Source organism: Chiroxiphia lanceolata, chromosome 5, assembly GCF_009829145.1.
Source record: "Chiroxiphia lanceolata isolate bChiLan1 chromosome 5, bChiLan1.pri, whole genome shotgun sequence".
Lineage (NCBI taxonomy): Eukaryota > Metazoa > Chordata > Aves > Passeriformes > Pipridae > Chiroxiphia > Chiroxiphia lanceolata.
The window spans coordinates 7,817,030-7,832,999 of NC_045641.1; the positions used below are offsets into that span (position 1 = coordinate 7,817,030).

Consider the following 15,970-nt stretch of genomic DNA (forward strand, 5'->3'; position numbering starts at 1 on the left):
TAGTTTACATTAATGTTCAGCCCTGTAAAGTTCTGAAGTCTTTTGCCCATGTACCAAAGGATTTACATGAGTTGAGACAGATGAATAGTCACATTTCTTTACATCATTTTGCATACTTTTAGGCTTAAATGTGTGTTTACCACCTGGATTAGAGCTGCTAGATTGACAAAAGTGCAGATACGCTGACTCCCTTGTGGATCTGGTCTTAATTTTCCCAAATTACTATGATGGTACTACAGTGCTACCAACCATGATTAGGTGGTGAGTGCTTGACATTTTGTCAGGAAAACTGAGTCTGGTGATTTGTCTTTCATTGCTGTTGCTCTGATTCTAGCTCTGGCCTTGACTTGTGACATTAAGGCAGCCTTGAAGGCTGTATATCTGTTTAGGGATTTCATGTATTTGTGCTTTGAAAATATTTTGTCTGGATTAAATCCCAAATAATGAGGTATTCTACATTATATTATTTGAAGGGAAGGGAAATAAGGTTTTTCTTTGCAAACCATTTTATTATGCTCTGCAAATAAACACTGTGCTGTCAAGATAAACTAAGAGGAGTGCTCCACAGCACAGATTTCTGATAAGACACATACCAGAGGTGACATTGTGTTTCTGAGTCTGTACAAGGCTTCAATTGGAGCTTTCACAATGGCACAGTTTATTGCTGCAATTTGTCCCTCTTATGACAGACACATAGAGACATCAAGTTGTTATAAGGTAAAGCAATGAATCTCACCCAGTTTGCAATCAGAAAGTTTACAATCTTTCCTTTCCCAAACTTTTCCACATCTTATCAACAATCAACAGCTTCCCCCTTTTTTTCCTGATTGTCCACAGGGGAAGAAGATGGCAATTTGCACTGACAACATTACAGACGTTACTCTGAAGGACATGGTTGCAGAATCAGAAGATTTTTCCAATTTTGTGGGAGCTTTTGTCTGCCAGTCCACCATCATCCCGTCAGACAGCAAAGGTTTCCGAACAGCCCTGGCTCTGCAGTCCAACAGCCTTGCTGACAGGTTCTTAGGTATATAGTTTGTCTTCTGCTTATTATTATCATGAATGTACTCTTATGTATTTAGGGCTGCAGAGTAAATCCTTCTGGGCACAGCAGCTGCATTACCTTGGGAGAAGAGTGAAGGGGCAGCCCAAGATTCAGCATACTGGATAATGTAATTATAAAGCATGGGTTTGCTTTCATGTTTCCTGCCTGCCTTGCTCAGGGCAAGACCAATGACTGTGGTAGTCACATTAGTTTAAGTGTTTCTACCCATGCCAAGACCCCACTTGGGCAATTTCAGAAGAAGAAACTGGTGTTGGGACATAATTAGTCAAGAAAGGAAGAGGTTTAGGGCAGCATGGGGCCGCACACATCATTAAGGCTTGCACTGGTCTGGCTCACAAGTTCCCAGAGTCTGAGGCCAGATTAGACAATGAAGTCGTTTAGTCTGCTCACCTATCCATTACAGGCACTGAGTGCTTGTACTTTCTCCCTGGCACTGAGCCCAGAAACTCATGTTTGACAAAAGCACACCTTTGGAAGAGCATTCAACCTGGACTTTTAAGACTGCCAGAAATAAAAGCTTTGCCACAGTCACTGCTATTTTTTTCCACTAGTCAAAGACTGTCTCTGTGTGTGATTTTAAAGCAGACTTGTTTCCTATTTTAATTTCCCTGGCTTCACTTTTAAGCTCTTGTTTCTTGTTATTCTTTCTCCATTTCACACTCACATTATTTTTTTTTTTAAGAAATATTTTGTGTACTGGAATCATCACACCTTCCCCAGTCTGCTTTTCTGATAAACTAAGTAGACCAAGTTCTTCTAAGTCTCTTACTATCATGTATTTATCTCTAACATCTGAATAATTTTGAGGCTCTTTCTACAGCTCTGTAACTTTTAATATTTTCTTAAAGCACACAATGGAACACTATTCCAGTATTTAATTCACTATAATGGCAATAAAAATCACTTCCGTCTTTGGAATTCCTGAATCCTTCTTTCTCCAGAGTCAAGGGATTTCATGACACCTTCTTGTTTCTGATGTCCACTTGTCCACTCTGGATTTTTTTCAGTTACAGTTTAAGACTGGCCTGCCTGCCTTGCTCCACTTGTCTTCACTAAAATATATTTAGTTTTTTTGGGACCATCTTACCAAATGAACCAAATGCTCTGTATTTTATTCCTGTTCCTCTTAATCTTTGTCTCATCTACACACTTTACCAACAGTGATTATGTAGTTACTTGCAGATGCCTGCCAATAATCTTGTAATTTGGCACTTCAATATCGATGCCTAGAGAAGCCTGGAGACATACCACATTTCAATAGAGTTTCCCATGGACAGATAATTTTTTAATTAGTTAGCTAAATAGTTTTTAATTCAGAGTGTGCACTCAATTGTTATTAGACTGCTAACTTTTTAATTAGAATCTCATATGGTAATTAGTGAAATACTTGATAAATTTACATAATTTTCTTTAGCAACGAAATTCATCAACACTCAAGGGATGAGATCAGATTTGTTCAACAAGAGCTGTTCTCCATAAATTCTTGTTGACTTCCACTCATTGTGTATCTACCCATGGACTGAAACCCATTTTCACTTACCATTATTTTGCCTCATCATCGTAGCCACATTGTAATTTGGGTCACCGTATTTCCTCCCCATGAGTCTTTTGACAATTCACTGTAATTAAAAGCTCTATTAAAGGTGACTTTTAGGTATGGGTTTGCTGGTTCATAAGCAGGCATGCCAAGGAGATGTCAATATCCTCTCCTGCCACTGAAGGAGTCAGGTGTTTGAGTCATTGTCTTGGAAAGCAAGGAGATACTCCTGATTTTTTTCCTAGTACAGAGAAAAGATATCAAGCTCTTCTGCTGCCCTTTCTTTATATCAGTTGCTATATTTTTGAATGGTTGAAGTTTGTCTTTCGTAACATGAGAAGGATGTGGACTTGCTGAAGTGAGTCCAGAGGAGACCACAAAGATGATCAGAGGGCTGGATCACCCGTCCTGTGGAGACAGGCTGAGAGAGCTGGAGTTGTTAATCCTGAAGAAAAGAAGGCTCCAGTGACACCTTAGGGTGCCTTTCAGTACCTAAAAGGGTTACAAGAGAGCTGGAGAGGGACTTTTTACAAGGGCATGGAGTGGTAGGACAAGGAGTAATGGGTTAAACTGAAAGAGGGTAGTTTTAGATTGGATATTTGAAAGAAATCCTTTACTGTGAGGACGGTGAGGCAGTGTCACAGGTTTCCCAGAGAAGCTGTGAATGCCCCATCCCTGGAAGTGTTTAAGGCCAGGTTGGATGCGGCTTTGAGCAATGTGGCCTAGTGGAAGGTGTCCCTGCCCTTGGCAAACCATTCCATGAGTCTGTGATTCTATGAACTGTTCCAAGAACAAGCAGAAAACTTCTTCAATCTTTCCCATCTTTCCACCAGTTTCTGACTTCTACTGCTTTCTTTTGTTGTTGGAGCAATTTTTCACCTCCCTAGAAGGATACATTCCCATTTGTACAGCTCCCTCTTGTGAAACATTGCAGGATCTCTCACAGTACTGCAGATTACTCAGGTCATTACATGGTTATGGTGTGTGAGGGTTATAAGTTCAAGGCATATGCTTTGTGTGGCTGGATCAGAATCTTCAGCAGTCCTTTGCCAGACTAAATTATTCTATGATTCTTTAATATTGATTGCTTTAAATTAATATAAAAGAGTAAAAATTATTACACTGGTGTTTTATTAATTTTTTTGTTTTGTTATATCTATGTGAGCAAATCAGACTGTATGGGGAACGTATAAATCTGGAATGGAAGGTTTAGTTAGAATAAAAGAAAATATGTAATGTATAGTAATGCCATTAATTGCTATTAAGTGAGATATATACCTTTCAGACTGAGAAAATATTGCATGTTAACTGCTCAAAGATCCATTCTTAGTTTGCTCCTTTTTTTTTCCTCCTAAAATTTTAGGAGCTACAGTTGAAACAATGCTGGAAAATATCAGCATAAAGGCTGATATGTTTCCTCCCTCTGCAAGCAAGATACCGGATGTGCATTTCTTTTACAAGTAGGTAAAAAATACTGCTTATTGCTATGTCAGATTTCTTCATTTGTTTAAAGGAAACTCAAACTGTAAGGGAGTGATCTGTAATTCAGCTTTAATCCTTACCACTTGAATCAGTATCTGTCTGGTATTGATTGGCATGTTGAAGAACATCTTATAAAGTCAGCAAACACTGTTTACTCAAATCTGAATTACACTTTATCTCTAGGAAGTGATACCAGAGCTTTGATTCATCCAGATGCCACTTCCAGTGTCCTGTATCTTTCCATATTTTCTCACATATCACTTTGATATGTCCACTACCCTTTGCATATCTTCTTTCACTTTCATTTGCATTTTCTTTGATGCTACAAAAAAGAACTAATCAAGATTAACAGCGATTGTTTGAACACGCACAGTTACTAGTATGCTTTTCCTATTCTTCACTCTTCTCCATAAAAAGAATGGAGAAGAGTGAAGTACTTCTTACCAAGCCTCAGCTTGGGTAAGAAGTAGCTCAAAGGTCAGCTCAGTCCAGATGTCTACATGCTGGTGTCTACATGGCAATTAGTTTTCTAAGCTGGGAATCTGGAGCCCCTGGGGCTATTCAGTTTAAGGCACTTACCTGTATTTGTCCTGCTGATTGGCTCTCTGGATTGTTCTGGCTTTAATGACAGATCTTAATTGACTGTAGGATTTTGGATATCAGCAGTTCATGCATGTGTGAAATTACGAGTCTGATTCTGCAAACTGAACTCCACACCAATGACCCCACTTTGAGCATATTATGAACTTGGCTTACAATGTCTATCATGCTGGAATAAGGTCCATGTTTTTAATCCCCTTTTCCTTGTGTTAGTTTGGGACAGTGTGGTTCTTAGATTAGCAGCTGAGGAGTGAGCCATCATGAGCTCTCCAGCAGAGTAACACACCAACAACAGCACCTGCAATTCTCTTTTTCAATAGTTCTATTCTGCTTTGTGGGAAAGTTTATTCCTTGACTCAGCAGATTTCAAACTAGCTAGAGAACCACAGTAGTTCCCTGAGTGGCATCTCAGAGCACTTTGAGATTTAAATGAAGTGGTGAAACCTACCCTGCTTCTGTTGCTCCTTTATTTTTTCAACTGACAAAGTGAAAAGCGCTGTGGTAAAGGGTATTTTGTCGGTATTGGAGCGGCATGAATGGGTAGAGACTCATGAAAGAGCAACATGTATTTATTGTGAGGGAAACATGTTACTTTTCTCTTGTTTGACATTAGGTCTTCAACAGTGACAACCTCCTGTGAAAATGGCCGTGCAACTGTTGTGACAATGAGATGTAACCCCAACAAACCAGGCCAAGGAGAGCTTTCTGTGCCCAGGTATTTGAGTGTTTGTATCTTAGTAGCGCCAAAAAGCCTTTGCTACTCAGGTAATCTTTACAAAACTCATTCATAATTTTAACAGCAATGAGGAATGCTGTTGCCCTCATCAGCCATGCAGAAGGTCTCATGTGTTTTTCCTAGGTGTCCATCACCTCCAGCAGACAAACTCATTTGTGTTTAGACTGTGTGATGAGAGACATTAGAGCTCAGGCAGTTTGTTCTGAGCTTAAAGGCAAAAGAAAATTTAGTGATGTTTTCTTGTCTTAACTTTTCCTTTATTTCAGTTCCTTATTTTAATCTTTGGCCTCCTGATTAGAACTGCCTGGTCAGGGGTTTGAGAGGTGGTTTTTCTTCCTTGATCTACAGTAGTGGCTATGGACAAAATTATTTTTTTGGAAAAGAGCAGCCTGTCCTAGGAATTATAAAATCTGCTATTGCAATGCTTATCTGAGCCCTGAACTCTGTCTACTTAAAGTCCGAGATGTATTTATTTATGTGTCTCATCACTCCAGTTTGCATCCTAACCTCCTTGTACCAGCTGAGTTTAATTTGCCTGACCTTTTCCCTTCTCTCTGATTCAAGTGACTTCAAAAAGCATCTTTCTTCCAAAGTTCTGTTTATGCCTGCATAAACATAACTTAAAGCATAACTAAAAAGTTACAGAGAAAAAAAATAGTAAAAGAATTAATTCTGTTACTCTTTAACAACACCCTGTCATTTTTCAGAAGTTCTCCTCAACTCTGATGACCTTCCTCTTGGGCTGTCAGGGCCCATCTTAGAGTGTCTGGATATTACTATAAATCTGCTGATAGCCCTATCACTCATCCCCCTTCCCAAAAGCTAAGTCCTCTTCCCAAGTGTGAGAAGTGTGGGATCCTTTGATCCCTGTCCCTTTTGGGACAGATAAACCATGCTCAGCTGAATGAAGGCAAAGCAGCATCTACATCACAGGTGATAGATGAGTGATTGATGTTTGAACACCTTGGGACATACTTACCCCAGTTTCTGAGGGACCTGACACACTACAAGCTACGCTGGGCAATAAGCCACTGTCTATCGGCTGCCGTGTGAAAATTGTCCAGTTGTTCTCCTAATGTCACAGGTTAAACACAATGTGAGCTGTGATACCTCACCAGTAGTGAGGGAGGAACAACCTACCTTGCTTTTAAAAGTGTGACCATGGGCAGAAATAACACACAGCTGACATATGTACCTTATCCCATTTTGTGTTGACTTCTCCCTTCCTATCCTCCTTTGATTAGCTCAGCAATCAGACAGCAGTTTTCACACAGTGAGGTACCTGATATATGTCAAATAATACAGCACCTAACTCCTTGATCCTCCAGACACAGTGTTTAGTATCACATGAAGCTACAGTATAAGATGAAAGCAGTTGAGGAGAAAGGTCTGTCAGTGCTCTTCCCATGTAGTTTGAAAAATGCTCCATAATCCAGAGAGGACAGTTGTCAGGTACTCAAACCAGGATAAACCAGAATGGCCTGTTAGGGCTGGAGATTTTTCAGTGCTTCAGATCAGGATAACAGGTTTCCAAATGATATAGAACAACATAATTTTAAATGCATTTTTGGTATTAATAAATTTCATATTTACATAACTGAACTTCTTGCATGGAATTTTGGCCATTGCTGCTGTTAGACCTGATGTGATTGTCAGTAACAAAAGCTATGTGAATGTCCTACCATTGCCAGTACAACTTTCTTCTGCAGGCTGAATACAAAATAGGCCATTAGTTTTCCTTAGACTAAGAGAAGCTGTTATCTCTTTATTAACTGGTGAACATCCTTCTAGTAATTAAGCATGACAGGACAAGTCCATTCCATATGGACTAAATCACCCAGGCATCATTAGAACAAGGGTAGGAACCAGATAGCAGCATTCGTGTGGAACAGTCACCCAGTGCAGGAGAACAGTGATAGAGGCGTGTGCTGGGCTAGCCCGTGCTGGTGAAACACTGGTGTAGTTCTGCTCCTCTTCCTCCCCCTCCCCTCTCCTCCCCTGCCCTCCCCTGCCCTCCCCTCCCCTCCCCTCCCCTCCCCTCCCTTGTGTAAGAGTACCACTCCCTGCTGGGAACTGAACTGTTATTTTAGAGCTTTGACAGCTCAACATCTGTTGTCACTTGAGAAAGCATTTTACAAACTGGGGAAATATCTTCCCCAGATTTTTTTCATCTGCTGACTTGATGGATGTTTATCCATTTCTTGTACTTCCCATTCCCAATCTTCAGCAGTAGAATGCGGAGTGACAATGCAAACCCCAGAGTGTTTAGTAACTGATCACTAAGCTTTGTTCTCCTCCCAGCTCATGCCCCGCGGGCACCTGCGATGGATGCACTTTCTACTTTGTTTGGGAAAGTGCAGAAGCTTGTCCTCTCTGCACGGAGCAAGACTACCACGAGATTGAGGGAGCCTGCAAAAAAGGATTTCAGGTACAGGACTCGTATCTCCAGATGGGTTCATTTGGGTATAACTCAGACTCTTGTTGAAATTTGGTGGGCAGACTGACATGTAAGTGCAGGCACAGTCCAGGCTCTGAGCTATCTGGGTGCAACCACACTGGGGTGCTGTGTTGAGACTCGGGAATGTGCCAATGGCAGTGTGGTTCCTGGAGTAGACCTGGTTTGTCCTGACCAGTTGTGTGAGTAAGGATGTGAACTCTCTATGCATTCATAGATGCAGGTAAGTTATTTGTGAATGATGGAGTTCCCAGATGAGTCCCGTTCTCAGTAGCCATAAACAGCAAGGGCAAGCTCGGAAAGGATTGCGAATTTCAGTTTATAAATTCATCCTACCTTGCTTGCAATATTTTTGCTGCTGCCTTCTCTAGTCAAATGTTAGGAAGTACCTCCACAGATTCAAACTATCCTGTTGGTCAGCAGCTCCAATGCAGGCATAACTCGTTACCAATAGCTGTCCAACACATATTGTGTCACATGAAGAACTATACAGAAGAGGAAATCCTTTTGCCATGCCTGAACCTGCAGGCACAAATAAGGGGATGACTGATTAGACAATAAAACTTCACCAAGAGTCTGGCTTTCACTGAAAAGTTATCTAACCTTTCTACTTCAGAACAGCTTGTTTTCTGCAACTCTAAGTAGTTCTCTCTTTTCCTACAAGCACCTCACTTTTTGGTGTTTTTTGTTTTCTGTTTGAAAGGAAACCTTGTATGTATGGAATGAACCAAAGCATTGCATTAAAGGAGTTTCCTTGCCAGAAAAAAAGACCAGCACTTGTGAAACAGTAGATTTTTGGCTTAAAGTTGGAGCTGGTGTTGGTGCTTTCACAGCTGTTCTGCTCATAGCCTTGACCTGCTACTTTTGGAAGAAGAACCAGAAGTAAGTACTGCAAATTCTGTTCCATATAAAAGTAAGCTGAAAGCTTGATGGAGTGAACAGAAAGACTTTTCCTGGATCTGACCTTATGACAGTGTTGATGACAAGTACCTTGCTGATTCAGGGTTTATACATCATGGATCCTTGTTTATACATCGAGTTGATGTTTCTTCTGCCAACAGTGTCTGTGAAAAATTCTGATGAGGAAAGTATAGAAAAGTCACAGTAATTTTTTATGACATAATTTCCCAATAGGAAATATTTTTAACTTCTGAGAGTTTGAAGTTGACCTTAGGTTCTGAAGCAATGTGGATTTTTCAAGGTCTAAATACCAACAAGATATCTTTAGTCTAATTAGCCCCTTTCAGGTGGGTTAAAATAAGGTTATTGACTGTATATTTCTTAGTTCTACTTTGGTTGTTGCCCCAACCAGCACACAGGTTGCACCTCTTCCTACCTGAAGCCCTCTTGACCTACTTGTGGTCTTTTGGGAAAACATGTTTCTTTTTAAGGATGGAGGACTAATCTGGGGAGCAAGAGCTTGATGTATTGTTAATACTATTTTGGTTATTATATATTTTTAGTAATTGAAAAGGATCTAATTTCCAGTAAATACCTCAGAAATGACTATGTGGGAGGACTGGTAGATAACCTAAATTACAAAAAGCTTGAGTATGGGACATTTGTAAAAAAATCTATGCCTGTCTGGCTTTATATCTTCAGGCTGGAGTATAAATATTCCAAATTAGTGATGACAACAAACTCAAAAGAGTGTGAACTGCCAGCTGCTGACAGCTGTGCTATAATGGAAGGGGAAGATAATGAAGAAGAAATAGTATATTCAAATAAGCAGTCACTGCTGGGCAAGCTCAAGTCCTTGGCAACAAAGGTGAGTAGTATTTGCTAATATTAATGCTAAAAATAATTATTACATATATTTTTTACTGGATGTGATGAGTCTGTGATATTTATTTGCACAGCAGTGCAGCCTCCCACACACACTTCATCCAATCCATAATGATCTGCTGAGATCCACAGTCTGGATAAAGTTAAGAAATGCTGCAGGGTATTGAGTAAATGCTCCTTCCTCCATAGAGAGATTTTAGTAGCATTTTTTATTGTACAGGTGATACCTGAAAAGAGCAGTTAATGGTGGAGAGAACCTCTCTGCCCAGAGTCCTACCAGACGCCTCCATTGCTGGGGCAAACACAGCTATCAGAGATATTAAAAATTAACACTGGGAACAGAGCCACCAGCCAGCTCTTGCAGCTCACTTGGGTTTCCTTCATAGCTGTCTCGAGAGCCATTATTTTGGGTGGGATTCAGCTGAAGAGGAGACATCAGATTCAGACTGTTGCCCAATGCAGCAACTTCCTCCAGTTCAGTGGGAAGCAACACCAAAAAGCACTTTTTTTCTATTGCACACGTGATGTGGATTGCTGCATGTCTGAATTGATAGCACAAAAGTTTTCGGTGTCCTTTGAACATTTCTGAGAAGAGCAACAGATGACCATCATGGTAGATCCCATCAGCACTTTGGTGTTTGTTCCAAATGCCTTGAATTCTGTGCTATAGGAAGGGTAGTGTTGTCTTTAAGGGAGTCCAGCTGAGGCATCTGATATAATCACGATGAAGGTGAATGAAATTTTCCCTTTCAAAGAGTTTTATTGGAGTGAGTTTCTTAGGAAAGTTTCTTAAAAGGAAAAACTTTCATAGGAAGGTTCTCCTAAAAGATCATCATAAAAATGAATTTTAAAACATTACACCATTTTTTATTGTCCAAATAATATTTCGGAATGTTGAATTTTAGATCTTTTCTTGTATTCCTTGTTTTCTTCTTGTGATTGAGTGTAACGTAATTAAAACTTGTGTTCTACCTTTCTTTTCCCTTATTCTCTTCTCTTCATTCTTTTATTTTTTTCATTATACTTGTGTCCACTTCCCATTCTACCTTCTCCCCAGATATCCCTCCTAGGAGAAGTTACCATTGCACAGATAATATGCACAACTTCCCCTTGACCCTAGTCTGGCTATTTGTCTTGCAAAATCAATATTGTTCCTTGTGGAAAGGGGCAGAAATTCAATATTAAATCTTAATTCAATATTGAGAATATTGAAAATGTAAATGAAATCAAATCACATCAAATTTTCTGGTGATGTTGCAAAAATAAAAGTTGATTCCATTTTGAATCCTACAGGCACTAACTTTGAAATACTGATGTTGGTTTTTTGTCCATGAAGTGTCTTAGCTGGCTGTGGCTTAGCATAGTGAGCAGTGCTACTGGTGAGGGTCATGTTTTGTGGTGCTCCTGATAAGTGCAAAAGCTTTGCTGACTATTTGCAACACCAGTGACTGGCTCACGCCTGGTTTAGATTAGATGTTGTTGGATATTATAATACGAAGAAATTCTTCACTATGAGGGTGATGAGACACTGGCACAGGTTGCCAAGAGAAGCTCTGGCAGGCCCAGAGAAGATGTGGCCCCATCCCTGGAAGTGTTCAAGACCAGGTTGGATACAGATATGAGCAATCTGTTCCAGTGGAAGGTGTCCCAGCCATGGCAGGAAGGTTGGAACGAGATGATCTTTAAGGTCCCTCCCAACCCAAACCATTCTGTGATTCTATGAGGAGTGGGTTTTTTTCCTTTTTAAAGTAAGCTTTATTATTTCAGTACTCAGACAACTTGAAAGCCTATTTGGAGTTGCTTAATGTTCCTATATCCATTGTAGCAGTCTTCCTGAGTATTCTCTCCTTTTTAAACAAGCCTGTCAAATATTTTAGGCTTGTTCCTTTTTTACTGCTAGATAATCATAGCTGGCAAACTCAGCTTCCGGTACCTCATTAGGTTACTGAACTCTGTATCCTGTATGCCTGCAGATAACATGAATTTAATATATATTTATTGAAAATAAATATTATAGGCATCAGTTTTCATTTATGCAAAAGATGAGGGAATTCATCTCCAGCTACATATGCACATCAAATATGGGAAAATATATGGAAGAAAACAGGAGAAAAAAGGAGAAATGTAAAATGAGAGACAAAGAAAAATCTGCAGTATCCTAATTCTGTGTTCATGCTTCAGCATTTCTGCCAGCATGTCATGAAGGTATTAGTTGTTTTGAGTACCCAAGGAATTCAGGACTCAGCCTGTAATATAGAAAGGGATGACTTATTTTTAATGAGAATATAGAAGCTAAAGAAATACAAACCTGTTTCAGACTGGAGGCTGTTCTAGTTCCATCTGTTGCCTCCAGCATAACAATACCAAGTTCTTCAGAACACATTCTCTGCAGTAGACTAGCGTAGGACAATTTCTCCCCTTCTTTCTCACCTCTGCACTAGGCTGTCCTGATCTGACTGAGATGGCTTTAAAAATCAGATTATTAAGTTAGCTGAGCATAGTTTCCAAACTATTTGTGCACGTGAACATGTATAAAAGGTAGGTACACGAAGCAAGAACCAGCATTTTCTAGTGAGTACTTTTATTAGGGCTCTTTCATTCATTGCTTCTGCCTGGACCCTTGGGTTGATCACACATGCAGTAACGTGTATGTCCACATTTCTCACTCCGATGTCTGCTGACCAGATGGCCTAGGCTGTCACCCAGCAAATGGAAACTCAACCCTGATTTTTAAGAGGGCAGAGGATTTGTAGACTCTTTTTGTCCTGTGGGTCTCCCAGAGGAGGAGTTAAGGTTAGAATCCAAGGGCAAGGCAGTGGTGTTCACAGTCACAGATTTTGTTCCAAACATTTTATTCATTGTAGGAAACACATTAATAAGTGATAATAACTACAGAGATGATTATCTTGCAATTCCCAAACTCTAACTACCTGCCCTATACTATGAGTATGAAATGTAAACTTTCCCTGTACCCTCTAAAATAAGTACCACGGACAATATCTATAGCATAATTTTATTAGATTTGCAAGTTTTTTATAGAATTAGTAGTGTTATTAAATATTAAAGGATCAAACTATGCACTTAATAACTGTGGTAAAAATAAAGTGAAGTTTTTGGCAAAGGATACTGAGAGAAGTGACTGTGGTAACTGCTGGTGAGAATTTGAGGAATCCAAGTTGATGAGAACCTGTCTTTTCTATTGCAGGAAAAGGAAGACAATTTTGAATCTGTTCAGCTGAAATCTTCAAGATCCCAAAATATATGAAGAGTTAATGCTGCCTTCAGAGAAACAAACCTAATTTCTATTTTTACAGGACCATATTTTAAACATATTCTGGCACACATTGTAATGGTGATCTTGGTGAGAAATGCTTAGCCATTTAGGAAGAAAGAAGACAGGAAGCAAACCCGAAAATTGGATTGCCTTACCATGTGATCGAGTACCTTGCCAAAAAAAGAAAGTAGATGCTTGGATTCCATACTGGGAATGAAATTCAACTCAGGAAGAGATACACATACTGCAAATAACATGAATTTTTTGCATTCACCTGGGCATTGCTCAGGCATGCCATATAATTTATAGATACCTTTCATTTTCTCTCACTCCTTCTACGCATATTCCCAAGATACGATTTTCAGAGAGGCCTGCAACCTCCTGCTAGTTGCTTACTAGCATAATTATGAGTCTCTCTCAAAATCAAAATTGGGAATGGTACTCAGAATGAGCCTCAGGTGAGTTTTGAACTTTGGAAAATACTTTTGGTCTGTTGCTTTGAAGGTCTAGATGATCTGTGTTGACCTTTATTACAAGAGGAATGGTGTTGCACCTGCAAGTTGAACCCATTCTGATGCCTAAGGTATGGCCATCAGGGTTGGGGTAAAACTCAGTGCTATTAAATTTAAATGTATTAACTGCTGTCGCATGAACTGTAGGTCTGGGCCCGTGGATTTACAGGCAGTAGCAGGTTCAAACTCTGTAAAGAGAAGTGAAGTGGTACCTACGGTGCAAATTGCACTTGTCCCTCTCTGTGAAAGCTTGGCCTTTTGGCAGATTCAGTGTCCTCCCTCAGGCTGCACATATGGGTTGTGAACCAACAAATCCTAAACTCTGGAGGTACAACAAGGGTCTCTACTTTCAGATATCAGAGATCAGCTTTGTCAGCTGGGAGGCTTAGTAGAGATACTCAGCCACCTTTACTCCTGGACCCATGTAAGGAGGAGGATGGATGCCCAGCAGAGCTGAGCACGGGTCCTGTACTTGCCCAGCCCAGCGAGTAAATTCTTTCTGCTGTCAGTGAAAGTACCAGCTTTGGAAGAAGGGCACAAAAGGGTGCCTTGAAAACTGGAGGCTAGGAGGACTTTTTCATAAAATCAGCCACATTATAAGCATGTGACCTTCACGATATCCACAGTAACAATTTCCTGAAATTCCCATTGAGGTTGAACTCAAAGGAATCTGAAACTTAGGCAAAAAAATATTTGAGTAAAATTATGCAAGACTTGTATAGAGCCAGGAGAAAATGAAGAACGATTCTTATATTGACCTCTGGTCAGACTCATATTTCCATTACAGCAAATTTATGTGAATTGTGGAATGCATCAAAACTAGAAAAGACACATGGGCAGAAATGGTCTTTTTACTATAAGGAATATAGATTTTTGATTTTATATGACTGAGCTAGATCTATCAATAAAAAAGGACCCACTTTTAAGTAAAATTTAAATTAAACTGAATTTTCTGCACTCTAAATATTTTATTATACTATAGATGTGGACAAAAATTTTATGAAGTTTAGATTTTTTTTTTCATTAGGAAAAATTCAGCTCAGTTATTTTATAGTTCCAGTCAAAGAACACACGCTTTACTCTTTTGATGGGAGATACTTCAACCATCCTAAATGAAGTGGTGCACATTTTTTGTTGGTCTTGAAAAGGCACTTCTCTTTCCCAAAAAAGATTTTTATGGGGTATTGTTGAATGTATATTAAATACACATTCCTTTTTGTATATTTTGTACCATTGCACACTTATTATTGTACATTGTATTTGTTGTCATGATGTCATTTATGTATGGTTGTCAAAGATGATATGCTCACAGAGTAAATGGTTAAGGTTTTGGGATTTCAATTCTTGGATCTTTTATGATGAGGGTTTTTATGTTGTTGATTTTTATTCAAGTGTGTTGTAGCATCAAAGATATATATCTGATGGACATTCATAAAATAAAGTGAAAATATATTTGAAATTTTGGACTTGAGATGTTTGGTGGCACTGCAGCCTTTCCTGAACATTGCAGATCTGCAGTGATCGGTAAAGCTTTTCACTGCCATCAAATTGCATCTGTCTATATCTCCTTTAATTTTTTCCCTTCTCTGTCCTTATGTTTTCTAAGCCAAAATTACAATTCATTCTCCAGAACACCACTTCTTTTTCATCACTGCACCTATATCCCTGTAATGCAAAAAATGCCTTAATTTTTATGAACTATATTTAATTTGACTTAATACCACACAGTGTTAGTTTGGTTTCCTTTTCTTTCCATTTTATTTTCGAAATAAAATACAGTGGATTTTTTTGTCAGATGTGACAGACTTTGCTGTATGACTCTTCTCAGCTCTGCTTCCAAATGGTTTGTCATGATATTGAATATTCTCCCAGGCAATCTAATATTGTATCTGGTGCAGTGCTAACATAGTGGGATGCAAACCGATGCTGTAGACTTTATTTACCTTTAAATAAGAAAATTGCATTTCCCAATCATTAAGCAGGTGTAAACTGACATATTTTATCTGACTTCTGCTATTCTTTTCTTTCTGCTAAAATTGTAGTAGAGAGGAGAAGTTCCCATTTTCCTGTAAACAATGAATTTTGGAAGCCTTTAACACTTCATTAAGAAATCAGTTGTCTGTGACCTCTTCTACTACTCTGCCAAAATATACTTACAGCAACCTTCCCCTTTTCTCCCACATGGAATCACATCAGAAATTGTTATTTGATGCCATAAAACAATGTGAATCAGTCTGTTAAGTGTTCACTTGATTAAATGGAATGCATTTTATTGCTGCATTTGCATGCTTTTCTTTGAAATCTGGAGTCAAACAACTGAATCTCTTTGAGGATTAAGCCAATTTTAGTGCTTTCTCTGTGTAAGTTATTGGCAAATTAGCAGAATGTTATTGTCTCAGATTTGGCAGTGCTTGCATGGGGGGAAATGAGCAAATAATGGATTCTAGTCTGGCTCTGATTATGTTGGTTGACATTTGTAATATATTATATGATTGATTAAGGTTTGGGGGAAATTAAGTGTCT

At 39.2% G+C, this 15,970-nt stretch overlaps 1 protein-coding gene across 1 annotated transcript in view; it reads left to right on the top strand.

The window, feature by feature from the left end:
• The window catches only part of KIAA1324L (KIAA1324 like), a 102,775-nt gene extending 87,056 nt beyond the window's left edge, over positions 1 to 15,719 (top strand). The window contains exons 16-22 of the mRNA XM_032688898.1: positions 838 to 1,027; positions 3,967 to 4,063; positions 5,299 to 5,400; positions 7,723 to 7,849; positions 8,580 to 8,758; positions 9,479 to 9,644; positions 12,867 to 15,719. Of these exons, the coding sequence (XP_032544789.1) occupies positions 838 to 1,027; positions 3,967 to 4,063; positions 5,299 to 5,400; positions 7,723 to 7,849; positions 8,580 to 8,758; positions 9,479 to 9,644; positions 12,867 to 12,926 (921 nt within the window). The 3' untranslated portion in view covers positions 12,927 to 15,719. The remainder of the gene's footprint in view (positions 1 to 837; positions 1,028 to 3,966; positions 4,064 to 5,298; positions 5,401 to 7,722; positions 7,850 to 8,579; positions 8,759 to 9,478; positions 9,645 to 12,866) is intronic.
• Positions 15,720 to 15,970: the final 251 nt, after the last annotated feature.